Below are 27,856 nucleotides of genomic sequence, written 5' to 3' on the forward strand. Positions count from 1 at the left end.
CCAGAACAGACCGACGAATCACAAATACGAAGGAGACATCACAGCGATACGAAACGAAACTTTTTATTTTACCTGGTAAGGCCCACTGAGCGACGTAGCTTTTTTTCAGACGTGACCTGGCCACAAAATGATAGCTCAACGAAGTGGCTTTTCCACGTGGAAATGTATAGCAGTCAAATTACTCTAAACGCATGTTTCTAAACGTGAAGGGAAAACCCGTAGGACCCGGAGAAAAATCCACGCGACCACGGGGAGAACATGCAAACTCAAAATATACAGCAGGCGTCAGGGTCGGGATCGAACCCACGACCTCCTGTACACCAGACGAGGTCGTGAACATCTCCTAGCCACCGTCGCTCCTGGCTTGACCACCTGAATGTGAAATTGTAGTTGTTGCTCCGCATGTACATGAGCCGTACGAAAAAAAGAAGGGGAAGAAGAAGCAGCTCGTGTGCAGGATCCAGATGGATCGTGTTGTGGCACAGGTCCCCGCGAGATGATGATGACGGCTCATGGAGGAATTTCGTGCAGCAGCGGATCGATCGTGGCTGGCTGAAGATGATGATGATGATGATGGAATCTTCCCGTGGAAGTTCTTAGTACAATCACGGACGAGCGATGGTTCTGTTTAGCGTCGCCTCTCGTTGTCGCGTTTAATAACAACATAGTTGTACAAAAGTCGTAGACCTGATGGCGAGTGGTGGAGTAGACCAACCCTTAGCCAGCCCAAGGGGCTTGACGCATTCTTTGTCTCCTTTAGGGCCCCACTAGGTCTCCTGCCAAGCGAGTTGGGTGCTTGCCCTGTGCTGTTGAGCAACAACAGGGTCTGCGTTATTGTGTGCGCACGTGTGCGTTTACGGTCGTGTAAGAGGTTAGCGCTACGCTGCGTTGTGAACCCGGCCACCCGAGTTCGACTCCCGCTCAGAGCCAACACCGGTGACGATTATATGAACCGGTCCTGGGCCTCCCCTGAATCGACTCAGCCTCAAATGAGTACCTGGGGCAATGTGTAAACGTAACCACTAGGGAGACAACGCCTGTCGGCCGGGCGTGATGTTGTCCACCTACCCCTTCTTAGCGTGCCGCTTTGGCCTTCATATGTGCTCGCTAACAGTACTTGCCCCAACAGCCTGTTGAGGCTATAAGGTCGGTGCTTTGTCTTTGCGTGTTGCGGTAGCGAGCGCGGGTGCAGTTTTAGTGGTGAAAGCGGGGAAAAGTGGAACAAGACTCAACACAATCGCACAGTGTGTCAGTTTTGGGCGGAAAAAAAATTGTGCTGCCATTGTCAAATTGCATTCACAGCACACAATAGCGCGCCTGAACGGGGTATAGCGGTTAACGGTCTCATGGAGCAATTAGAGTATGACAGCCTCAGCGAGCACACTTAGAGACGCGATGCACATGACTGCGAGTCCTTTATATACAGAATCCTGGCCATGTGGAAACTTATTTATTTACACAGTACAATAAGACATGATTGTTGTGCTGGTGGTGGTGGTGATGTCAATAGAGGACATAATGGACCATGACTCACTGGCAGTGGTCTTTGCTGGTGCTGGTCAATGGAGGCACTCATGGTGGTGCTGGTGGTGGTACTGATAATGGTGTTCGTGGTGATGCCAGTGGGGTGGTGTTCTTCGTGGTGGTGGTGGTGGTGGTGCTGGTTTCGATGTTGCAGGTAATAGTTGTGATTGTGTCTATTCCTGGGGAGCGGTAGTTTAACGGTTAGCGTGCTGCGCTTGGAACTCGGCGAACCCTCCTCAACTCAGCCTCAAATGAGTACAACCTGCTCCGATGTGTAAACATCGTCACTGGGGAGAGAAAGGCGGTCAGGCGTGGTGCTGGCCACCTACCCCCTCGTGTACTGTGCCGACCTTCTTAGGTGCTCGCTAACAGCACTTGCCCCGACAGTCTGATAAGGCTCTACGGGTGATCTTTGTCTTTGTATTTATTGTAGCAGTGGTGTTGATGATGCTCCTGCTCGTGGTTGTGTTGGCGGTAGTCGTGATGTTGTTGGTGGTGGTGCGACTAGTGCTGGTAGTCACGGTCGTAATGTTGTGCTGGTGGGGAGCGGTAGTGTAGTGATTAGCGCACTGCGCTACGAACCCCACAACATGAGTTCGATCCACGCTCATAGCCAACACCAGTGACGATTATCCGAACCTGTCCTGGGCCTCTCTTCGGTCAACCCAGTCTCAAATGAGTATCTGGTGTGATCTTTAAACATCGCCACTGGTGAGACAAAGGCGGCTGGGCATGGTACTGGCCACCCATCCGTCCCCTCGTGGTGCCGTACCGGCCTTCATATGTACTCGCAAACGGCACTTGTCCCAAAAGTCTGTTCAGGCTATCTTTCGTGTTGGTGACGCTGGTACTGGTGCTAATGGTGCTGCTTGCGATGATGATGGTGGTGGTGGTTGTGCTGCTGTTGCTGCTGGTGTTGGCGGTGCTGGCGATATCACAGAGAGTGGACATACCACGACGATGATGCATCAATGCCGGGGACTTACTCTCTCCCAACAAAAAGATTAACTGTAGAAATGCAATTACGGCAACGATCGGGTATAATTCAATTTCCACGCCAGGGCCTCGCAGGGAATGACTCCCGCTTGAAGAATGTTTATTACAGAGCCCTGGCAGCAAAGCGGCCCCCTCCAGAGGCCCGCCACTCGCTCTCATCGCTTGGCCAACTGGAAACCCCGGAGTTGTGGGTCTCGACCCGGGTGCGCATCGGGCAGCACGTGAGTCATGACGTTGGAGGCTTTTAGTGCCATCCGCTACTCAAGCGGATGTCCTGAGTGTTTTGCTTCCTCCTCTCTCTCTGTGTTCTTATTGCATCCGTGGCATGCCACGAGCGGTCGGTATGGGACATCTGGTGCAAGAAATTAAATGTCGAGGCACCTGTCCCATTTTCCCGCAAAGCTGCTTTGTAGCTGGGTGCCTGAAGTCCCACCAGGGCCTGTGGGCACCAGGTGCAGTAGCACCGCCTGCACACCCGATAGGTAGCTATGGGCCGCAGAAATTACATCCCACGTGGAAATCGAAGAGAGCGATGGTGATATCGGTTCATGTGCAGGAGTGTGCGTGGGACGGTGGCAGCACTGGACCGTTAGGAGTGGTGACGAAGTGGGGAGGCCTTCATCCAGCAGTGGATAGATAATGGATGATGATGCTGATGATGGTGAAAATAAAAGTCAAAGTAATTTCCTGCTCAAATGAGCACTGAGGCCTGGCGGGGGAGAGTCCATCCTTAGGCCACCCCACTGATGATGAAAAACCTAATTGGTAACACATTTCAACAAATAGAAATGCTTAAGGAAATGGGCATACATCACAAGCAGAACCCTCTTGAATAACTTAAGACTCAGTGGGACCTTTAAAATAAACAAAGAAATATATTGAAAAAAAAATCAAAGTCTATTCCCACTCGACCTAGCATGGGGTAGCGCTCATCTTGTTTACAACTAAGAGCCAGTGGTGAAAATCCCACATTCCTATGGCAAGGGTTCTTTTCCATTTGATCGTAATTGATTGGGAACACATGGATCACAGAACGTACGGAAAGTCAGAGGCATCATATTGACCGTGCACAACAGAGGTCAGTGGCCGTTGGGCAGAATGCGTCACTGGATTGGATGATGGCCGGTGTTAGCAAATAACAATGGAACGAGCGACAGCCAAATGAGTGGAAGGAGGCAGAGGAAAAGGGAAGGGAGAGTGGGATTTGTACAGTTTATAATATTTATAATGAGCACAAAATAATGAGCAGGAAAGTATTCAGTAAGGATTATTTTTCATCACAAGGCGATGAGAGTGCATGACTCCACTAGCCCTTTATGATGAGATACCGATGCTTGCATTAATTACGGCGCTCTGATTAATATCCAGGTTGACAGGCTTGTCGTAATTTACTCATCATATACAGAAAGCTTCGCAGATTCCCTTCATCCAACACGTATGGGGGCAAGAGGACCAGCCCTGGCCCAGTCTCCTCTTCTGCAGTCAGTCTCCTCGTTGAGAGATGGGAGGCTCAAGTGCCATCCCCGGGCCAGATTACAATTTCACCGGTCACTCACACTCACCCCGCCTTTCCTGCCTTCCGGGAAAGTGAGCGCGCGCTGCTGAAAATGCTCGGTGTGATGTGCCTGGCAGGAATGAACCATCCAGAAACAGAAAGAAGAGAAAAACTGGCGGGAAAGTGGGGGTTGGAGGTGACAGCTTGAGATGATGATGGGTGGTGTGGGAGAGGGGAGAGATGGCAGTTGACGACCAATGCAGCTGGGATTAAGATCAAGTTTCAATTTGCCCCCCGACACACACATACACTGACCGCGACATAACTCAGGAGCAAATCCACAACCTCTCCTTGTCTGTCGCTAATACTGCCTCATACCCAGCGTAGATGTTGAGTGTGTAGGCTGTGCAATTGCACCATGGTTCATGGATCCAGGCCCCGGGCTACAAAGAGGGGAGGGGGGAGGGAATTGCACTGGGGGCCCCATTTAATGTATTTGTACCAGAACCCGTGCCAACCATGATGTGCCACTGACTATACTTGATACTGTACCAGAAAAAAATACATAATAGGCGTATGCTTTGGCCAAATCTTCTTCAGAGAAACAGAGAGACTGCAGGATTATTTACCGACATAATTAGAAATCACACACACTGTGGCGAGTAAAACACTTTGAGGTTAACAAATGAACATTTCTTAATTTACAGAGTGAAAGCTTTTCCATGAACACATTCCTGCGGAGGGAGCTGGTAGGAACGTTGGGTTGCTCGGTCAATGGCCAGGGTCAACGGCAGCGTGGTGTAATCTGCAAATATGCCCGACTGTGAGGGCGGGCACAAGCCGGTGTGAGTAGGTTAAACGTTGAGTTTTATAAGGGCACCACGGGGTGACCAGCCCCTCCTCACCCAGCCCCACCCCTCCCACCCCCCACCCAGCCCCACCTTCCCCACTCAGCCTCTCCCCACCCTCCCCACCCAGCCCCTCCCCACCCAGCCCCTCCCCACCCTCCCCAGCCCCTCCCCACCCAGCCCCTCCCCACCCAGCCCCTCCCTCCCCACCCAGCCCCTCCCTGCACGACGGACGTACACAATAATCCCCTGTGGGCTGGTGTAACCAGGAGGTTCCTACCAGTAAGATGTTCAAACAATGTACTGTACTGCAGTAATCATAATGTACAGAAATGTTTCTTCCCATGCTATGTAAATCATTGGGGTTGTTTGACCATACTTCACCACGCTGGTCAGTGCGGGGTGCTGAAGGGTGGGTGGGGGGGGTCCAGAACCGGGACCGGTTCAGATATCACTCGTCACTGATGTTAGCCAGGACTGGAGTCGAACTCAGGTCGCCGCGTTCGTAGCGCAGTGTACTAACCATTGTCACCACTCCACCCCCTTCAGAAATCTCGCCAGGGTGGCGAGGAGATGTTAACTAAATCGCCTGGTATACAGGAGGTCGTGGGTTCGATCCCGACCCTGACGCCTGCTGCTGCTGTATATTTGGAGCTTCCATGTTCTCCCCGTGGTCGCGTGGATTTGTCTCCTTGTCCTCCGCCCCCCCCCCTCCACACATTTAGAGTCAACACGCGTTCAGAGTATTTGGCTGCTACAAATGCCCACTCGATAAGCCACTTCGTTGCGCTATTGTTCGTGACGGCCAGGTCGCTTCTGAAAAATAGCTCAGCAGCCTTTACCTGTTAAAATAAAAGAAAATGCTTTACTTTGGTAACTCTCGCAGCTTTGATGAAAAAACCTTTGTGTCAATTGAAGCTAGACGGTATGACTGCGCTCCGGGAAGGGTGGATGTGCCTAGACGAACAGTGAGCAGCAGTAGCAGGGGAATGCTACCGGTGACTCGAGCTGATTGTATTTCCTCAGCGAGGGCACCTCAGGCTGCTTCCGCGAGGTGACTCGCTTCACGTTTGTGCCGCTAGAGTGCGTTTGCCCCGCTTTGGCAACGCTCGAAGCGGAGCTTCCCCACGCGACTCATGGTTGGCGGCGTCTGTCCATGCAGTCGTGCCACCCAGGAGATCTCACCCTTCCCTTGCTCACGAAACTGATGAAAATAATGAAAGGAGTGAAAGTAGTTTGAGAAATTGCAGATCTTTCTGCCACAATCCAGTGGTGTGCATTCCACATTGCTGTGGCGGGGGACGAGTTCAACTCAAAATGACAAGAAGATGCATTTTTTTCACATTCGGTAACAAAACCCCTCACTATTTCAAGAGCCGCAGTGCATGTGAAGACGAAACGGCGGCCCTTAATGAATAACGCGTCACGAAGCAGTCCGTAAAAGAGCCGCACGCGGCTCCTGAGATGAAAGTTGCCGACACGCGGTCCAGCCGCATTTCTACTGGAATACGTCGATTTCTGGCGAAGGCCAAAACATCCCAGTGCGAGAAGAAGTGCCTGCAAATTGCCCAATTGGCGGGATCCTCCTGCAAAAAGAGTATTGAGACTCGGTGAGGCTTGCGTAAGTAGACAAGCCTAACGCGAATTGAATTGCAAGCGTACACTTCTCAATGCTTCTTTGTGCACTTATCAGCTTTTCTCGCACTTACTTTGTCGTGTGTCCATGTCTATGTTCCACGTGTCAGGTACTATAGTATAGTACCTGACACGTGGAGCATCGACATGGATGCCTTTTGGCGTCATCTGGTCCAACACCATGTGAGACTAGGCTCTTATAAAAGCTGTCTCGGGTGTGGACCAATCAACTTCAAGGACAGTGCATACATTATCAGAGTTGTGTTTTATGTTTGCATTCCGACCGCAGGTATTGTGGTCAATGCAAACATGACTCCTTGTAAAAAAGGTGTCAGTTTTGTTGCCAGATAAAATGGTAAAAAAACAATTATCGTAACTATCTTACTGAGGCACATTGGGAATAATTGTACGGATGAAAAGCAACATACCAATGTGCCTCATCCATAGAGTTAAAAATAAAATCAGTATTACCTGCTATGACATATGAATGAGAGGCTTGAATTTTTGTTGTTAGTGTTAATTCCATAGAATTTGGCTACGTTGGGGAAAACGTGTCACATTCTTTTAAAGTGGCAGCTTTTGGTGTGGCTCAACCTGAGGGCTGAGTGAATTCTGGTTGAACTAATAAAAAACACTCACAACATGAATTACTAAAACTGCCTTATGTAATGGGGCCACCCACAGCAAAGGCAGATAATAGGTTAATATAAATTAGCCACTCTTCCATATCTTCACATCATTATCATCATCCATGGTTCATCCACTTCTAGATGAAGGCCTCCTCCAAACCGTCACCGCCTCTCACAAACCTGAGATGTAATAATACAAGTGATCATCCACGTAGTACCTGCACATGAACATATATCTCCAAACAAAATGACATTTAAAACAAGTCAATTTGCCCTATTGGCCTTCCACACTTGTGTCAACAAGCAGCAGTTGTTTAAGCAAATAAACTTTGCAGCGGTTTCGGCCTTGTGGGTCTCATCAGCAGAGTCAAGCTTGGTAAATAAATGCTGCGGGATCACCGGATGCCAATATCGACAGCATTTACCTAAAAGTCTGACTCTGCTGATGCTGATGCGACCCCAAACATATTGAAACTCCGTCAAGAGAGAGTTTGCTTTCGGAAACAAAGATGCTGCTAGATAATATTTGGCCTGATAAGCCAAGAGGGTGATTTACTAAAATAAAAAAATGAGCGTTTACCCATACAAGCTACGGGTTTGGGTACAAATCTAATTAGGCTGGTTCGTCAGGCCCGCCAGATTGCTCAGTGCATCACCACAAGCATTAGCCAGCTTATTTCCGCGTCTTATTTAATTACTGGCGTGCCTGGGCTTAATGTATAACGCTTATCTGCTCGTATTGTGCGTGTGTAGCTTGCCATTGTTGATCCTGAGGATTTCTTTTTTAGGGGGAAAAAAAACTTCCATATAAGGAGCGCAGATGGATGTGCTGCTGTAAATGAGTGACGTTGTGAACGGGCTAAACGATGAGTCGCTTAGGCTCAGGGGAAGTGATGGGTGAGCGACTGTCAGCACCCAGCCTTGCAGGCCTGCATAGTAACTGATTTAAGCTCGCCGATAGTAAATTTGAGTCATGAATGTACACACGTCATATATAGAGGATGCTGCCGTGGTTTGATGACTAGCACACACTCGACTCGCTGTGGAGCTCTTTTTAGAAGCCACCTGGCCACAAACGAAAGCTCTACGAAGTGGGTTATCACGTGGACATTTGTAGCGGCCAAATACTCTCGACGCATGCTTCTAAATGTGGAGGGGAAAACCGGAGAGAAAAATCCACGAGACCACGGGGAGAGAGACACATGCATACTCCAAATATACAGCAGGCGTCAGCATCGGGATCGAATCCACGACCCCCTGTATACCAGGCGAGGTAGGTAACATCTCACCACCGCGGTGCCCCTACATGTCAACATGTACAGCATCGTAGCATAATCCAGAGATCGACGGTTTCGATGCCATCTCCCGGCGCGGCGATCGAAACATTTGGACAAGTCGAAGTGTGGGTACTGCCACGTCTCTCCAAGACGACTGGCCAGCGAAAACAGTAGGCCACATATCGTCTAGAGGGGCTGTCTGGTGTTCCCTCTCATGCAGTGTTCTTCATTGCAAGGCTCGCGGGCCACTGACGGCCCCTGATGGCCTTTCGTGAGGCCCCTGACGTGTGAAAACACCCCATCATCATTGTGTTGTCAAACCCCCAATGGTTTCAAATGTGTGGCGGCCCTCTCACATTGATGATGTCTTCTCGGCGAAAATGAGTGAAGAACACTGTCCCAATGGAGGCGTTTCCGGCAGAAGAGGCGTCAAGCAGGAAATTGCAGGGCTGCACCTTTACCTTCTACTTTATACTATGCGCACACATCAGCTCGTGTGCAGGATTATCAAAGCGCAAGAATTATTTCGATGGATTGTGCGGTGGGGGAGAGGGGGCTCATCTAGCAGTGAAATGAACAAGGAGCTGTAAAATATGGTTGGATTACCAAATGGTGTGCAATCTCAGCTTATACGAATATATATTTATTTCTTGATATAATGCTCCACAGCTACACATTGAGGTTTGTGTGCGCTATTGCTTTTCTGTGCGTTGAACGAGGTACTATAGTTTATATGGAGTGCTCTTACCAATAACATCTGGTAATGCAGCTGCATTTGTTTAACACTCCCGACCGTTGATGAGACGCAGCAAGTCGAAACCACTCCAGGGTTTTCTCGCTTGATCTGGAAAGCCGATAGGCTGATGGACTAAAACGTGGGCGGCGCGGGGGAGAGACGTTAACTCCCTCGCCTGGTATGCAGGAGGTCCTGCGCTCGATCCCGACCCGGTTTTCCCCTCCACTTTTAGAAACAAGCGTTCGGAGTATTTGGCTGCTACAAATGTCCACGTGATAAGCCACTTCGTTGAGCTATCATTTGTGATGAGGTTGCTTCCGAAAAAGAGCTACGTAGCTCAGTGTGGCCTTACCTGGTAAAATAAAATAAAATTATCAATATTTACTCTTTGTTCTTTCGGTAAAGTCACGTAGAAAATAAAATAATAGAATACGACGTTTCGGTTGCAACACAAGCAGCCATCATCAGGTAAGAATGAATGATAAAACACAGACACGGAAACAACATAGGCAGACACATGCAGAGACACACCGAGCGAGAGACACATCAAGACAAACAGAAGGACAACGAATCTGTGCCGAGGCCTTAAACAGACTTTGACTTTTAAACAACTTTTATTGCCGCCAGCAGCAAAAGCACTGGAGGCGATTCCGATATGAAATACACAAAGTCACCAGCGAACAAATGAAAATAAACGCTACAAATCCACGCGCTGTGGCGCTAAATGCACCGCGCACAACACTAAAGAAAATGCACGTGGTTGTGGTGGTCATCGTGCACGCCACGGTGACGAGCGAGCGCTTCAGAAGGTGAACACGAGGGTACCGTCCACGCTGGTACAGAGGGCTTTTCCGGCTCCCCAGCGTTCGAAGAAGACGTGCACATCACCGTAAACAGAGAGAGGGGGGAGGAGCTGGATCAGAGAGAGGACTGGGGAGGCGGACAAACGATGAGACCAGCAGAACAAACGTGGGGTCAATGAGGGAGCAGTGTGGAATTCCGAACCACAGTGGCCGGAGGAGAGACAATGGTGCACACATGCAGAGACGCACACTGCTCCCTCCTTGTCCCCTCGTTGTTATCATTCATTCTTACCTGATGATGGCTTGCTTTTGTTGCAACCGAAACGTCGTATTCTATTTTTATTTGATTTTCTACGTGACTTTACCGAAAGAACCAAAGAGTAATTCCTGCAGTCACGAAAGCTTCGAATATAGTTTTATCAATATTTGTGCAGTATTTATATGTGGAGCGACAGAAAACGAGCGCAGCAGTCACCCCCCCCCACGTCATTCTTGCAAATGAAACTATCTCGGATAAACAAAATACACTTGAACGCATATGAACATATATCGATTAATATCGATTCATATTGATTCAAAGAAACACTGAGATGGATATTTTTTTTCCGCCTGCGGACGACCGCTTGTGTTGCGATCGAAACGTCGTGATATATTATTTTAATTTAGTTTTCTTTTCTACCTACGTGACTTTACCGAAATAACCAAAGAGTATGGATTCCGGCAGTCACGAAAGCTTCAAATCAAGACTGAGTTGGTTATTTCTTCTGGAGGAGCAGTGGCACAGTGGTTAGCGCACTGCACCGAGTAATGTATCCTACTTATTACGGGAAGCCCCCAAGAGCTTTTCTTTCTTATGGAATTAAAAATCAACCGACAAAAAGACAACTGCGTCTTGCGTTTGGTAATACATTCGTGATGAGCAGAAGATTACACTTCACCATTTTCACAACAGCAAAATAAATAAGCAGACAATGTCCCCTTCATATGTTCGTCTCTCCAAACACAAACATTAATTCGTTCTTACACAACCCATCGGCCGCACACGCCTTCTGGGGGATGCATAATGTCAGCAGCATTGATTCAATGCAAGCAACCTCTGGACCGGTTTCGACATTCAGTCTCTCCAGCCACATGCAGTGTCTCTTCAGTCAGGCTCGCTTGAATCAATGCTGGTGAACTTAGACCCATTTTTACGATATGATAAAAAAAATTCGTCCCTCTAAATAAACACAAGCGTCTTTGGGAAGAATATAAATCACACGATAAAAAAAAGCGGGCGATATGCGTCAAGTCATAGCTGGGGCGACTCTTTTATTTTTCAACGAGTGAAGGGAATATCCGCACGTGCGCTGGTGCGTTGTTGGGACAGGATACAGCTCAGTCCCATTGCCTCTCAATCCCCCCTCCTCTCCCAGCACACAATCGTGAATATCTGGCTCGGAGGCCGAAGTTCCGCCCCCTCCTCCAGCCGCTTAAAGCTCGAGTGGCTGCTTTGGAAGCAGTGGGAGGAGCGGACTGTGTTTATACTTACTCGGCGAGCCATTCCGGATAGTTTCAGCGATTCCCTCCGCTGGCTCAGTCGGATGCCCGTGGCAGAAGTCGCCCTGGGCTTGGCTGTAAACACGGCGGCGATATAAAGAAGACGGGACTCGAGGGGGAGGGAAGGCTGCCGGGTCAGTCGGCGAGCGATCATTGTCGCGAGATTTCCAGCGGAGTCGTGCCACGTCTGTATTGTCGAGCGGGCAGACACGTCGTTGGTTCGTTGAGCTGTGCACGGGCGGCGCTTCCAATGAAGACGAGCGGCCACGGATCTCCCGTAGGGTAGCGTCACGCCGCGTCGCGCAGTCTTTCGAGCGGAGGAATCCGCCAAACGAGAGCCGAGTTCGCGGGCGTCTCGGCAAGTAAAGCCGAAGCAAGGCTCCTCTCACCGCCGTCACCCAACTACGATCATCATCATCTGTGTTCCACCACCACTATAGCACCACCACCGTTCTACCACGACCACCACCATCTCACATAATCATCGTCTTTCACCCACCACCACCACGGCCTCGTCAATCAAGCACGGCCACCAGCATCATCTCATCACACAACCACCACCATCATCATCTCATGATCCAACCACCATCACAACATTCAACAACATACAACAACCACCACCACCAGCACCTGCCACCAACACCATCATCATCCTCCAGCCACCACCACCGTCTCACCATCTAACCACCACGGTCTCATCTAGCCAAAGCGATCGAAGTCCGTCCCGTGGCCAAAGCGAAGACATGCCGGGGCCAGGGTACAAATACGACAAGGCGGCCGACGGGGACTCGCAGGGGTCCGAGAGAGGGGAACCCGGAGCAGCATCATCAGCAGCATCATCATCAGCAGCAGCATCATCCGCAGCAGCAGCAGGGAGCAGCAGCCCCGGCGAGTCGTCGACGAGGGCACCCGCGCCACCCACGCGCGCGGTCCACGGTGCCGTGGCCATCGACGTCGCGTGCGTCTTCCTGGGTGAGTTGGATGATGATGATTCACGATCGACTGATCGATTGATTGATTGATTGACAGGCCCGGTTGTCAATCCACTGCTGGGTGAAGGCACGCCGAGCCAAGTCGTGGAGGTTGTTCGATTTAAAAAAAAAGATGCGTGGCCCAGCTGTACCCCCGTTGCCGGGTACACATTGCGCAGTGCGCTAACCACTGCGCCACCGCTCTATTCCGCATCGCCTTGGCCGACGGTGCTGTTGTTGATTTAATCGAGAGCGGTACACCTTGCGCCGGGGGCCACCAAACTCATTTCTTGCGTCGCCGCAACGAGTACCGGTGGTCTATCGCGTGCACTCCGCGCAGATGTTAATGCATTGTAAACACGTTGGCACGCGCCTGCCGATTGCTAAACACACCCCGCTGATGTAGAGAGCGCAGCATCAAGATTGCGATTATTGATTCCGACGCTCTTCCATCTTACGTACGGGCACACGCAACACGTGGGCACACAACACGTGCAAGGTCGCTTCTCATTATTGAATCGGCGGCGTTCATCACTGCGCGAGAACGCGCGTGGCAAGTGATCAATAATAATTGGTGCGCGTGCAGCGTGTGACGACCAAATCTGTATTGGACCGGAGACGATTGGTAAATGTAAATCGTCCTTGCTGGGACAACTGCCGCGCGGGTAATACTTGGCGTCGGGACGATAAATACTCTTGTTGTTGCTTATCAGGGAGGGTTCTGCTAAATCGGACTTCCACGCTTTGTCAGAATTGCACTCGTGTATGCAGAGTTTTGGAATAATTCAAAAATATCCATCTGTATGCATCATCGTAACTATGTTTGTATATACAGTATATAATCGAATGTTGGCGATGGGTGGGCTTGGGAAGCCGCGTCCCCATCTCGGCTAATATATTTTAACTATCTGTTAACTAAATATAACTATCTGTTCACGCACGGGCGCGCCTGTGTGGATTGTCGTCGTGAATTGATTATAATGATCTAACCTGCCGAGTAACACACACGTTTTATATTTTAATCCACGACATATGAAGCCAGTAGACGATATATAAATCAAAGTCAAACACAGCTGCACATCGTTTAAATGTAACGACCCACTTTATAGGTATCACCCACACACGTTGGGTGTATGCTCCAGTCAAGTTCGAGTTCAGTGATGCCTCAAACCGGTGGCCGGGCACACACCCACACGGGGCATCCTCCACACGCCCTCTGGAAACCGTGGGTCGAAGCCGTTCCGATTACAAAGACAGACTGAAAGGGGCAAGTGCTGTTAGCGAGCACCTAGAAAGGCCGGCACGGCACACGAGGGGGTGGGTGGCCAACACCACGCCCGGTCGCCTTTGTCTCCCGAGTGGCGATGTTTACGCATCGCACCAGATACTCATTTGAGGCTGAGTCGACCTAGGGGATGCCCAGGACCGGTTCAGATAATCGGGTCGCCGGGTTCGTAGCGCAGCGCGCTAACCGCGACACTACCGCTCCTCTCCTGGCTAAACAACCCTATGACCACCAACACGATGTGGGGATGCCTTCATCCAGCAGTGGATTAATAAAGGGCTGTAAAATACTATTTTTAATACTACTACAGTATCAGATTTACGCTATAATCTCAATCCTTATTAAAACCCTACCGACGATTAAATGTCCATTCCACGTGTTTCCGTGTTTAAAAAAAATGCAGTAATTTGTTTATCCGTGCGGTTTGAAAACCCAATGACCGTGCTCCCGATTTCCAGTCGTCCTTTCTTCATCGCCAAACAACAACAACAGCAGCAGCAGCAGCAGCAGATGCCTGCAAGAGTTTCACCTCGATTCTACACTGGGAGAGAGCATCGATCGGTGTGCAGACTGGTGGTGATTGAGATGTTCACGGTCGACAACGCTGATTATCAGTCCACTGCGAAGTGTGAAGGCTCTTCTTTCACGCACGCCGCCTTGGGTTGTTTGACCATACTTCACCATAGACGCGAACGGGAGCATAGAAGTATAGTCCGACAATGGCTTTTGTTGCATTTGCCTCTTTCGCTCAGGCACCACGTAAACCCGCGCGGCACGACGGCGACTTATCCGGGCTCGATCTGGCTCGGCTCTTGACATCTCACTGATGATATTGCCAGGTCCACGACGCTGGGTATTGGGCGGATCTTGGATGGGGCACGTGTGCAAGTTCGTTGAGTTAGACCGTCGAGAAATATGGCGATTTATATTTTGAGAGAGAAAAAAAGTTTCGGCTCGAAACTTTGCAACAAAGTTAAACGTTAATTATAGGCGTGTTTATACAATTTAGCCGCTGCAAACACAGCCTTGAGACTATGTCAACAAGTATGGGGGACTGCTGCTGGCGACTGTGCAGAGGCACAAATCTAAATCCAACACGGTCGACTCGTCGAAAAAACACACGTGACAGCGCTTTGTCGATCCGCTGCTGGAAGAGAGCTTCCCCATCTCCGCCGTGTCCATCACGGGGGGTTGTTTGACCAATGCTCTCCACGTGGGTCAGTCCAGGTGGTTGGGACAAGTCGGGTCGACGTGCTCTCGGACTGGTTCAGACATCACTCGCCACTGATTAGTGTCGAACTCGGGATGCCGAGCTCGTAGTGCAGTGAGCTCAGCGCTGCGTGACCGTTCTCGTCATTGACGCTGCATTAAATCTGAAAAGAATATACGTGGTTATCCATTTACAGATATCCCACTCATTTTTATGTTATTTAAGCTTGTCTACCCAGGAAAGCCTCTTTGAGTCTCAAGACCTTATCAGGAGGGTGCTGCCATGTCTCCACAGCAGGGGGCGATGCTACGACGTGTAATCCCTATTTGGTAATTTCCAGGGAATTTTTCAGCATTGGGATCTTTGGCCAATGCCAAGTTACATTGTGCGTGTGCTTCTTAACTCCTGGAGGATATCGTAGAACCTTAAGGAAAACCTTGCAGAACAGGGGGAGAACATACAAACTCCACACAGAAAGGTCCACCAAGTGAGGAGTTGATTGTGGGCCCTGCTTGCTGTGGGGCAGAGGTATTGCCACGCTGCTGCCCAAATGGCCCTCTTACTGTTCCTCTGAACAGCCATCTGAATACTATGAAAGCGACGGTTCCGTATCTCACGGTGGAGAGTGTGGCCACAATGCCAAGTTGAAATTAAAGGTCGCTTTCTCCTGTAAGTCCTACGTGCTGTTTTAGAGGGGTGTTTATAATTGGATCATCCTGTATAAAAGATTGATCTTTTGCTGAACGAATTCACCTGTTACATTCGGGTCAGATGTGGAAATAAGCAGCTCGGCACACAGGTCGCGGGGGTCGGCACGGGCATGATTCACCAAAGGAATTAACCGGGGTGGATGACGTCTATCACCGCCCCCCTACGGGAAAAAAAACGGAGCTGCAGAAAATATAAGAATGGTGGGGGAGGGGAGGGGAGGGTATCTTGAGCCGAATCTCAAACCAAACCTGGGAACATGTTGATTCTGTGATGAAGACATTTATTTATTAATTTATCCGGGAGAGTCACACAGAGTCCCCGTGCTCTTGCAGGCATTGACGTAGTGCGGTCTTGGCGTGGGCCGTGGTGCAAGGAATAAAATGGGGGGGGGGGGGCTCTCCGTTTTGTCTACTTTTTTTCTTTCCATCTTCGTAGCACATCACCTGGGTCCCTCCGGGCCGTGGTTGCACCACCTGCGCACTCGCGAACGCTCACGCCGCCGATGTTTGGCCGAGCCAAACGAGTGGTTTTGCGAACGGGAAGAAATCCTGAGGGTGTCCTTGAAAGACCACATGCGGACGGGTGGGTGGGTGGGGAGGTAACCAAAAATATCGCGCAGATATCTGCAGGAATCCAACCCTGTGCTGCTATCTCTCGGCCACCTCGCAGCCAATTCCTCTGCAACACCTGGCGTACCCAGGTCAGTCTCCCATCCCAAGTAGGGGTACCAGGCTCCAATTCCGCTTAGCTTCTGAGATCTGAACGCATCGGGAGCATTCAAAGTGATCTGGAAGCCATTCGGAAGCCACTGGAGATATGCCCTTTTAAATGTTGGTTGAACACTCATTTCTTTGGAACTGCTTTTTGTGTTTCATTGGTTGTTCTTCCCCCCGCACCACCGATTAGCACAGTTGGCTACATATGAAAGACGTTCAACATACATACATACATACATCTGGCCGGAGGGTGATTGATTCTTGGCCCAGTATGGGGAGGAGACGGTGATCTCTGCAGGGAATTAATCGTGGTGCTTGAAAAGCAAAACGCGATGCGTAAACGACGCCGTTGTGAAAAAAAGAATCGAATTCCCCTCCGCTAGCAGCTGACACCTGGGTAAGGCAGTGCACATTTCAGCCTATGTGTAGATATCGCCTATAGTGCAATGACTGCGTTGGCAGTGCTGTTTATGTACAGGCTAAATGTGCTTCGTATATTGAACTTTTTTCGCACCGTACGTAGCCAACTGCGCTAATCGGAGGTGCGGGGGGGACAAGAAACTAAACACAAAAAGCGGTCCTAAAGAAACGGGTTTTCAATCCAGATGTAAAAATGAACAGCTCCCAGTGGCTTCCTAATATCGGAAAGAAGAGCGTTCCAGACGGCCTCAGAGGCGCAGAACATTACCGATGATGTTATGATCAACAACTTCCCTTCCCTCTTTTACGAAATCGCCCAGAATTTATCGCATCCCTTTCAAACCTCAGGGGGTGTGGGGGAGGCAAAGAAGGGTTATCCTGTAGAGTTCTTGGAAGGGCGACCGCCATGCATCACGAGTGTTATAGGCTGATGCAGGGCTGCGTGGGAGACAGCAGAGGGCAGTTCAACAAGGTCCATTATTGTGCTGTACTTCTATGCTCCCACACCTGTAAACTCCCCTTAATTCCACCCGCACTGACCAGTGTGGCGAAGTATGGTCAAACAATCCTAACCACCAACACTCCGTGGGGTCGCCCTCATCCAGCAGTGGATTGACAAGGGGCTGTACACGCACCCAATAAGGGCTGTGCGCACGAGATGAAGCACTTACTGGTCAGCGCTGTTTCCCTAACAAATCCACTCCCCACTTGAGTATCCCTTTGACCTTTATCGTTTAAAATAATCCACACGTGTTGGCCGCTGTGGTTGCCAGTCGGCCTTCCGCAACACGCGCCGGTGGTATGTGTTAGCTGTGAGTGGTATGCTGTGTATGTATACCTTGGGGTGCCACGGTAGCGAGATGTTAACTACCTCGTGTGGTACAAATGAGGTCGTGGGTTCGATACCGACCTTAACGCCTGTATATTTGGAGTGTGCATGTTCTCCCCGTGGTCGCGTGGCTTTTTGTCCGGGTCCTCCGGTTTTCCCCTTCACGTTTAGAATCAACAATTCTTTCGGAGCATTTGGCTGCCAAATATGTCCACGTGATGATAGGCCACTTCGTTGAGCTATCATTTGTGACCAGGTCGCTTCTGAAAAAGAGCTACATAGCTCAGTGGGCCTTACCTGGTCACAACAAAATATAAAAAATACCTGTTGATACCTTTGCCGCTCTCAATAAGTCTGACTGCCAAGGCGTCTCCCGTAAGAAACGGGATACGAGAAATATTAATAGAGGTCGCTAATGTGGCTTCTCTCCTCTGCTTTGCGTTCTTAATCTGCAACTTCTGGGAAACAGTTGGCAAAATTAAAACTCTCTGCCAACAATATTAATACATGTGCGTTTGGGGTTCGAGTAACTGTGTGTGGGTGGGTGGGGAGCAGTGGCACCGTGGTTAGTGCACTGCACTGCATTACGAACCCGGCATACCCCAGGTTATACTGGTAGGAACCGCCAGGTTACAGGGGATTATTGTGTCCGTCCGTCGTGCAGGGAGGGGCTGGGTGGGGAGGGTGGGGCGGGGTGGGGAGGGTGGGGAGGGGGTGGGGAGGGGTGGGGTGGGGAGGGGTGGGGTGGGGTGGGGAGGGGGGGGGTGGGGTGGGGTGGGGTGGGGAGGGGAGGGTGGGGTGGGGAGGGGAGGGTGGGGAGGGGAGGGGTGGGGAGGGGTGGGGTGGGGTGGGGAGGGGTGGGGAGGGTGGGGAGGGTGGGGAGGGTGGGGAGGGCGGGGAGGGCGGGGAGGGCGGGGAGGGTGGGGCTGGGTGGGGGCTGGGTGGGGGCTGGGTGGGGGGTGAGGGTGGGGCTGGGTGGGGGGTGGGGCTGGGTGGGGGGTGGGGCTGGGTGGGGGGGTGGGAAGGGTGGGGCTGGGTGGGGGGTGGGAAGGGTGGGGCTGGGTGGGAAGGGTGGGGCTGGGTGGGAAGGGTGGGGCTGGGTGGGGAGGGGCTGGTCATCCCGTGGTGCCCTTATAAAACTCAACGTTTAACCTACTCACGCCGGCTTGTGCCCACCCTCACAGTCGGACATATTTGCGGAATACACCACGCCGCCGTTGACGCTGGCCATTGACCGAGCAACCCAACGTTCCTACCAGCTCCCTCCGCAGGAATGTGTTATCGCCGTCCACGATCAACACCAGCGGCGAGTGATTGAATGATTAACTGCTGTGGTGTGTACGCATCAGCACTGATAAGACGAAGGCGACTGGACGTGGTCCTAGCCACACACTGCTCTTGGATGCGAATTGCTATGAGGTAAGAAGTGTGTAATTGGACATGGTGTGTGGTGTAATTGAGTTGAATGTATAGGGGAAGTTACCCGAGTGTGTTTTAAGCTCACCTATGACAAGCGTTGCAAATTGTATACTAATAAGAATAATCATTTTAATTTGTTTGTCACTCAACTGCTGGACGAAGGAGCTCGGGTCGCTGGGTTCATTGCGCAGTGCTCCAACCACTGCCATCGTTTCTACATCGATTGGCAGTCATTGAAAACTGGGAATCGACAATATTGTAACACCACCACCATCTTCTCCATCATGTCATCTTCATAATTATAGGACAATTCGTCATCACGATTGGCAATCGTATGAATCACCTCTATGGAAACGCATCTGTGAGTGTTCTCTCTCTTCCTGTTGAGACTCGTCGGGATTTTGGGGCCTGTACCATTATGGGTCGGCGCACCTTTCATGAATCCCACCAAGAGGTTTTGGCCAAACTCTGTCCAAGTGGTGAGTTTAGAGCTCGATCTAAAACCTGGGAGTCAACATTGGACGGCGTCATCCCCATGTCACAGACAACACGCACTGGTATATAAGTGACACTCTATCCAGCGTACAATGTATATCCTGATCTTAGTCCCACAAGTCCTGTTTTCCCACACCTGCCGGAGGACGGGAGGTTGGCATCATGAGCGATGCTTTGAAGAGGTTAACATGCCCATTTCCACACCTCGCCATCGCTTTTTTCTGCTCACCAAGTCGACACCCGAATTAAAAATTCCACTCTTACATCATTCTCCCTGTCTGGCTCTACGTCTCCCCCTTGGTCACTGGCTTTTGGCTGCCCCTCAAATGCCCGTCTCGGTGACCTGCCTTCCTCCATCCTGCACACCACGTGTTCCACCCATCATAACCCCCACTTCCTGATTACACCTACAACACTTTCCTGCCAAATTTTAATCAGAACTTCCAAGTTGCTTATCCTATCCGCCTCCATCGTGCATAAGTGTCCTATCCACCGCAACCTCCTCTTTCTGATGTGTTCTACATTGCTTTCCTGCGATGTTTCAATCAGAAAATCCAAGTTGCTTACCCTATCCTCTGCCATCATACACACGTATTCCATCATTCACAACCTCCTGTTCCTGGATTTCATATACAAGGCTTTCCCACGATGTTCATCAGAACTTCCCAGCTGCTTAGCCCCAATCCAGCCATGAGATTCCACCATCAGCATTCACCTGTAGTCAAAGGGCAGCAACCTCTCCTTTTTCCTTTCTATTTGCCATGCGGTGTCCGCAAGAATAATAATGGTCGCGATCGGCGTCTTCGTGTCTCCGCCTGTCGCTATATCCGTGTTGGCCGCGTCGCTCGCCAGGGATTTCAACCACGCGGCCTTCCCAGCCAATTCTCGTGATGGCCGACAAAAGGGTTCACCCGCCCTCTCCCCAAACCCCAACTCCCCACCCTACTCGCCCGAACTTCTCCGCCATCCCCTCCGCCCCCTCCATTCTGTCAGCGCATTTTAAATCTCCACGTGATTTGCTGACACCGCGAAAACTAAACACCACGAGGGCTTAACGCTTCCCAGAGTCGCTCGCTCGCCGCGGTTAACGGCACGAGCACGTTAAGTCCTTTATTTGTAACCAGGCGGACGTCCAGCTGAGATTGCACGTGTGCGGTACATTTTTGTAACTCCACTGCTAGATGGATGGCGCTCCCCACGTTGGGCTGATCGTTGGGGGGGGGGGGGGCGGTTTAACCATACTTCACCAGGATAGTCAGTGCTGGTCCGTGAATGAAGGCGGGGAGCAGAGACACTGGAACATTGAAGTATATTACAACAATGCATTTAGCTGCACCTCTCCCCGCTGCCCGCTACATCGCCCCGCAGCCCTATGCCAACCTAATGGGGTGCATGTTGGTCACACGACCAAGCGCTGTGCAGGCCAAAACATCCTGATGAGCTTCTGAGTGATTGGACGCATTCCAGGTGATTTGGCGATTGGGGATTGTGTTTTGTTTTTGCATATCAATAAAATTTGCGTGGCTTAAATAAAAATAGGATTAGTTCCACGGTAACGGAATTAAAGCACGGTCACACCACAGACCCTGACAAATGACACAATTTAACGTGCGCAGCGTTTTGCAGAATTGTCTTCATAATTCAAATGTTCTGAGTTTTTTCTAGATTTGAAGCTTTCGTGACTGCAATGATTCATATTCTCAGGTTTTTTCGGTAAAGTCACGTAGGTAAAAACATTAAAATTAATGAAAGTAAAATAAAACAAAACAAAAATAAAATTCACGACGTTTCGGAGGCAACACAAGTCTCCGTCATCAGGTGGGACCGTCACAGCCGAATTAGCTGCACTTGATGCAGCTAATTCGGCTGTGACGGTCCCACGAAACGTCGTGAATTTTATTTTTGTTTTGTTTTATTTTACTTTCATTAATTTTAATGTTTTTACCTATGTGACTTTACCGAAAAAACCTGAGAATATAGTTCTGAGTTTTGTAAACTTTTTTTGTACAAACAGCAGAGTTGGTGCCATGATACAAACAAACAAACGTCTCTGCATCTAACATCTTTTCATTTGCTCCCCGTAATTCCATTACCGCGGAATTGTCCACGGGGTCGCACGCATACACCACACCAAGTATCCTCCTAGCCAAGCCAAGCAAGCGAGTGAGCCTCGCCGCGGACACATTTTCCCATGGAACATTTTATTTAGCCCATGGGAAGCGGGGTTGGAGGAGGATGAAGGGGAGGGGGGGCGACCTCTGGAAAGGGTGCGGTGTTGTTGGTGGGAGCAGAGGGTTGGGATTGGGGTTTAAGGGAAGGAGCTGTGGAGGAGAAAGGGAAGGGGGTTGGGTGGGGGTGATGGTGGTGTTGAGAGTTTTGCTGGTTTGCTTTAGAGAAGCTTTGTGCCTCTGTATGTGTGTGTGTGCTCTTTGCAAATGAATTGAACAACAGGAGCCAGAGCTGGTTAAGACGGCTCTAGTAGTAATACCCCCACACCCCCCACCTCATCTCCGAATATCAAGCGCTGCTTGTACACGTATACACGAGGGATGATCGATAGGTTTTTGTGCTGATCTAGTCCACTAGTAAATAATGTCATCATCATCATCATCGTCAGCAGCCATGATCAATCTACTGCTGGATGAAGGCCTCCACAGGTCATCGCCATCATCTCTCATGGACCTGCGATGTGACAGTCTAACTCCCGCGCGTGATCTGATTCCGTCACCCCACGTCCGGGGTGGACGTGCTCTTGCATTGCCAGGTGGCGGTTGTGTCTCTAAAGATCCCGCCCGTCGTCACCCTATTCAGTGGCCTAGCCTTGTCGGCATGGGCCCCTGCTGCGAGGAATTAAATGGGGCCCCCTCGTTAAAAAAAAAAATTCCACCGTCTCCGTGGCATGTTGCCTTGGCCTCTCGAACCCGCGGGCCCCAGCGCAGTGACACCACCTGCACAATCAATAGCTACGTCGCTGATCTTGTAAACGTCGTCCATCATTCTATTCTCTTCAAGGGGTCTATCACTTACGTGTCGAGCGACATTCCCCTAACACGGTTATTCTTGCCGTTTAACCACATTTGGATATAACTGCAGCGTCGGACGTCAAACGGCACCACAAATGTCAATGTTGCGACTCGTGCCCGCCGCGCACGTAGCCCACAAGGCAGATGCCCCGGTGTCGGCGGCGAACCCTGAACCCAGAGAAGCGGGGCCCCTACATAGCCACCGACAAAATAAAGGTATCGTGTGTCGATCCCGGCCAGCCGATGTTTACGTGCACGCACCCCCTCGCACACACCTTGAGAGTTCAAAGGGTACCCCGTGATGGATATTAACATGTGGGGAGCAGCTGACTTCACGCCCGACTTGGGCTATTGAATGCGAGGGGTGAGCGTGAGAGTAAATCTCGGTGGCACCAAATCACCTTCCTCGGCTGCATGCAACACTTCCATAAAACAAACCCCCCCCCCAACTCTGCCTGGACATTATTTTTTTGATGTTCGGTGGGGCCAACCATTTTTCTTCTTGGCAGCTCGTGGAATTTAGCAAAAGTGGAGGTGTGCCATTCGTTGAGTTATGATCATTAATCTACAGCCCCCTTTTTGCCGACGCACTGCTGGATGAAGGCCTCTCAACGCCGCGTCGGTGGTGGAGGCTGTTTGTTCAAACTTCACGCTGCTCGGTGCGGTTTGGTGATGGTGGAGGGGCCCCCCAGGTATCACTCGCCACTGGTGGTAGCCGTGGCCGGCAATCAAAGTGAAGTCTCCTGGTCCAGGGGGGTTAACCACTGCAACGCCAGTTGAGTAATTGATTCTGAAAAGAATTGTCCATCATGCTAACTCAAGCGACTTCGTAAAACATTGTGATAACCCGGCGAATCTCAAGACTTATTTTTAGTGCTGCATTGAGACGTTTGCCAAGTATCTGTTTGAGTATCCAGTTGAGATTTGAGAGAGCGTGAGTATGTTGGCACGGCGTTAGTCATAAGCAGCTGCCCTTTTGTATGGAAAATCCTTCCGCTTGGCTCAAGCCAAAAGTTTCACTTTCAGTCCATAGCTTATTCATTACAAAGCAAGTTCGAGTGAATCAATCCACTTATCTTTCCTGGCTGGGAATTAGATCATGGGTGTTTGATATCAACAGCTGACCGACCTCCGATTAGCACATTTGGCGACGTACGATGCGAAAGAACTTCAACGTACATACATACGTACATGGACTTGACCAACTCGCCATGAAAGATGTGATCCGAGAGGCTTGTTGGTAGAGACGAGAGCGCTGCAACAAGAAATACGTCGCTCACAGTACAGTGTCGTGCATCTGACTTGCCGGGGGACCTAATCTGTTGGCGGATACCTGAAAAGGTCAGATTCGGGAAGGTCACATCACGGTGCACAAATTCTGCACGGCATGGGCGGCTAATTGGCCAGGGCGGATAAGCGACGTCGGTTGGACTGTCGCTGGTAGGCCAAGTGGCCCCGACCCAGGGGACGGATATTGGATATGTTCCTCCCCCGGGCCGCTCCATTCCGTTGCTCCGCGTTCGTTCCACAGCGGCTTTCCCCCGTTCGCCGGACATGTATAGGCCATTGTGTGCGCTCGTGTCATGGTTATGATTAAGCATCCGAACGAGACGTTTAGGACTCCCAGCGAAGGAATCTCAGCACGTCTTTGTAAACAAGTCTCCGTGCGTGTGTGCGCGTGCGAGCGGGGGATTTTTACATGCTTGGAGTAGATAACGCCCCCTTTGGCGCACCACAAATTTCATGGCCGAAGAAGCACTGCATTTTCTTTGGGGGGGGTGGTTCTCTCTGAGTGTGAGAAGAAGGAAAACAACAACCTTCAAAGGAAAAATAGAAGTGTTGATCACGCAGTTCCCGTGCTACATATATCTTTGTGCATTCACCACACACAAGGACAAATATCCCACCCCCCCCCTCCCCCGTGTAGCTTTTTAACAAACTGTTGCATATAGGCATGTTGAACTTAGTTTAACACGTTGGCTTTCGTGGCCAATATTATCCATAATAAATGTTTTTGGGTTAGGTCGGGTGAATATGAATGTGTCGTTAAACCCGCTGTCACCTGATACAGCCAATTAGTAAGATTTGTCGCTTCATGATGCTGGTTGTAATTCCTGGTGAAACGTCGTACTCGTATGGTCAACGGTGTGGGTTCACTCTCCAACACACCGGTGTGCTGAACTAGTAACTAATTGGCATGTTTTGTTTACGTGACAAACCTTACTGATTGGCTGTGTCGGGTGGTGGCGGGTTTAACGACGCAACCATGATGATCGGAGGTGCAGGGTAAGTGCTGTTGGGGTAAGTGCTGTTAGCGAGCACGCATTAAGATCGACACAGCGCCACCAGGTGCCTCATTCAAGGCTGAGTCGACCCAGTGGAGGCCGATGAGTGCTTCTAATATCCATTGTCACTGATGTCGTCCGTGGCTGGAAATCAAACTCATGTCATAGGAGTCCTAGTGCAGTGCGTTTTAACCAGTGCATCACCACTCCCCATGAGATCCCCTGGCAGTTGGACGTCTTTGTCACCTTTAAAAGTAACACACATTCACACAGTTAAACAGTCACATGCACAAATCTACACACACACATGCAGTCACAGACACATTCAGTCTTATGCACAGTGACAAACAAAAATCCATACACACACAGTCTCACACTCAATTACACAAGCACAGTCTGACACACAGTCAAAGATGCACAGTCTCACGCACAGTCACAGGCGTGCACGTGCAAGAGCAAACACGAGAAAATGCGCGCGTGCACAACTGACCGCGAGCACCTGAGGAAATACGAGCGGGGACAGGGGAAGGGCCACGCGGAAACCTGGAAAGGAAGCCAGGACGAGGGGCGTGGGAGACGGCAGTGGGGGGCGGGGGTCGGGGGAGTCGGGGCAGCAGAGAGTGGAAAAGGGCACCGGGTCAAATGCGACGTGTGGAGGTCGCCGGCTCGCTCGGGGTTCTCATGATGGCCGTGTCGGAGACACGAAACTAAAATATGTTTTTTATTTCACCAGGTAAGGCCTATTGAGCTATATAGACAGCTCTTTATTCAGAAGCAACCTGGCCACAAATGATAACTCAACGAAGTGGCTTATCATCACGTGAACATGTATAGCAGCCAAATGCTCTGAAAGCATTGTTGATTCGAATCGGCAATGGGGAAAACTGAAGGATCCGAAGAAAAATCTGTGCCACCACGGGTAGAACATGCAAGCGCCAAATATACAGCAGGCGTCAGGGTCAGGATCGAACCCACACAACTACCTGCATACAAGGCGAGGTAGTTAACATCTCGCCAGCGTGACAGAACCGCTGAGATCATAGTTTTGAATCTGGGATTCAGCCCCCCACTCCATCCACCCCCTCCCCACCTTCAGCCCAATCGTTAATGACTCCAGGAAAAAATATTTCACCTACGATTGTAAGTTTGGTTTATTGCGTCATTCGGGTATATTCCTATTCTGCGAATTAAAAAAAAATGTGGATTTGATTACCATGTGGTGAACGACTCATAGCCTGACCTATACGATGTGCGCCCCTAGTGAGGCTTGAAGTGACTTCAATAAGTCGTTCTGTGATGCCAACTTCCAGCGTTCTCCGTGCTATGACTCATGCTGCTGGAACACTGCTCGCTGGCAGGAGTTTCCAATCGCAATCTCTCTCCACGACAAACGTAACAAATGACACACCTGCATTTTTTTCAAGTCGAGCGTAGGTCGAGTTCGGAAAATACGAGCCGTTCTATTCGCGTTGGAATATAACGAAAAAAAAGTTGGCTGGCGCGTGGGAGGCAAGCGGAACACCCGGGACACACGCGCGGTCCAAATTAAAATTCAGCGGCCGCTGAAGCAAGAACCATTCGTCATTTGTCGCGACCCAAAGAGATCCACATCGCCGGGAGTTGGGGAGGCCGGCGATGTGTCGTAATTTGCACGGCTCGTCACGCGTAATGTATTGTTCAACCGCGATGATGCATTGCATTGTTCGGCCGCGTTGACGGCTCATTTATGATGGTGAACCAAAACCGGCCGATCCTTCGCCGTCTGTCGGCCCCGGCGAATGCGTCGTTCCCAGCCGCCAGATGGGACCGCCGGCGAACCGTGAATGGGCAACCCCCCGGACCTTGCGCGTCTCGGTTCGCCTGCTGGTGTGCGGTGTTTTGTTTTGACGGCGAGCGCCGACGCTGCTGCCGTAGTGCGCGCACGTACGCGCCATCGTGAAAGCAGCGGGGATTTTCGCCTCCGCTTTGTGTGCCGGTGTCACGGGTAGATTTAGTGCGCCCAACGTGATAAATGGGCCACTGCCTTTGGGGCGCAGTATTTGTGTGTGTGTGTGCGCGTGTGGCTGTGGGTGCGTGTGCTTGTGTGTGCGGGTGTCTGCATGCGACAGATCTGTGTGTGTGTGTGCCGCTCTCTTGTGTTTCTGTGGGGGCGTGTGTGGGTGCCTCTGCCTGCGGGTGCTTGGGGTACTTGAGTGTGGGTGTCTGTGTGTGTGGTCGTGTGTGTGTATTCAGTGACGATTATTTGAACCGGTCCTGGGCCTCCCTTAGGTCGACTCGGCCTCAAATGAGTACCTGGTGTCGTGTGTAAAAATCGCCACTAGTGAGACGAATGCGACCAGGAGTGGTGCTGGCCACCTGCCCCCTCCCGTGCTGTGCAGGCCTTCATAGGTGCATGCTAACAGCACTTGCCTCAACAATATGTTGAGGCAAAATGGGGGATCTTAGTATTGTGTCTTTGTCTTCTGTGTTTGCGCATGTGTGGTGTGTGTGTGACTCTCTTTGTGTGTATGGGTGTGTTTAGGTTTCTTTATGTGTGTGGGTGTCTGTGTGGGCATGTGTTGGTTTGCGTGCACGCGTGTGTGCAAGGCTGTGTTGGCTAGGTCATGTATCCTGCATGCCCAGCCACCGCATGCCCATGCAGCTTCTGTTTGGCCAGATAGACAAGGCTTAATGGGCACGACCTGGGCTAGAGAAGATATGGACTAACGTGGTACAGGAGGATATGGAGCTTGAGTGGACTTACAGAAGACTGGTACCAGCGGTGTCAAGTTCGGCCTTTATGGAGGAGGCTCATGAAGGATGCTGCTGGGCAGTTTGAGGCAGTCGCCCTCCAACAACAACGCAGGGCAGAGAAGCCACGCTCACAATGACCAGGCGGCTAAAATGCAGAAAGTTGGCAAAGTGGGGAGTACAAGTGATGCATCTGCCAGTCAACTCAGTCACTTAACCCATGGCACCTCGGTCTGTCCTATGACCTCCTGCCAGGGAGCCTTGAAAACTTAACGTGGCC

General features: G+C 50.7%; 1 protein-coding gene across 1 annotated transcript in view; it reads left to right on the forward strand.

Annotated features, from left to right (window-relative positions):
- The first annotated feature begins 11,440 nt into the window (after positions 1 to 11,440).
- The window catches only part of LOC144726687 (phospholipid phosphatase 3-like), a 65,264-nt gene continuing 48,848 nt past the window's right edge, over positions 11,441 to 27,856 (forward strand). Inside the window, exon 1 of the mRNA XM_078605478.1 lies at positions 11,441 to 12,454. Within this exon, the coding sequence (XP_078461604.1) occupies positions 12,226 to 12,454 (229 nt within the window). The 5' untranslated portion in view covers positions 11,441 to 12,225. The remainder of the gene's footprint in view (positions 12,455 to 27,856) is intronic.

The sequence above is a fragment of the Lampetra planeri genome, chromosome 24 (assembly GCF_965212315.1).
Source record: "Lampetra planeri chromosome 24, kcLamPlan1.2.h2, whole genome shotgun sequence".
Lineage (NCBI taxonomy): Eukaryota > Metazoa > Chordata > Hyperoartia > Petromyzontiformes > Petromyzontidae > Lampetra > Lampetra planeri.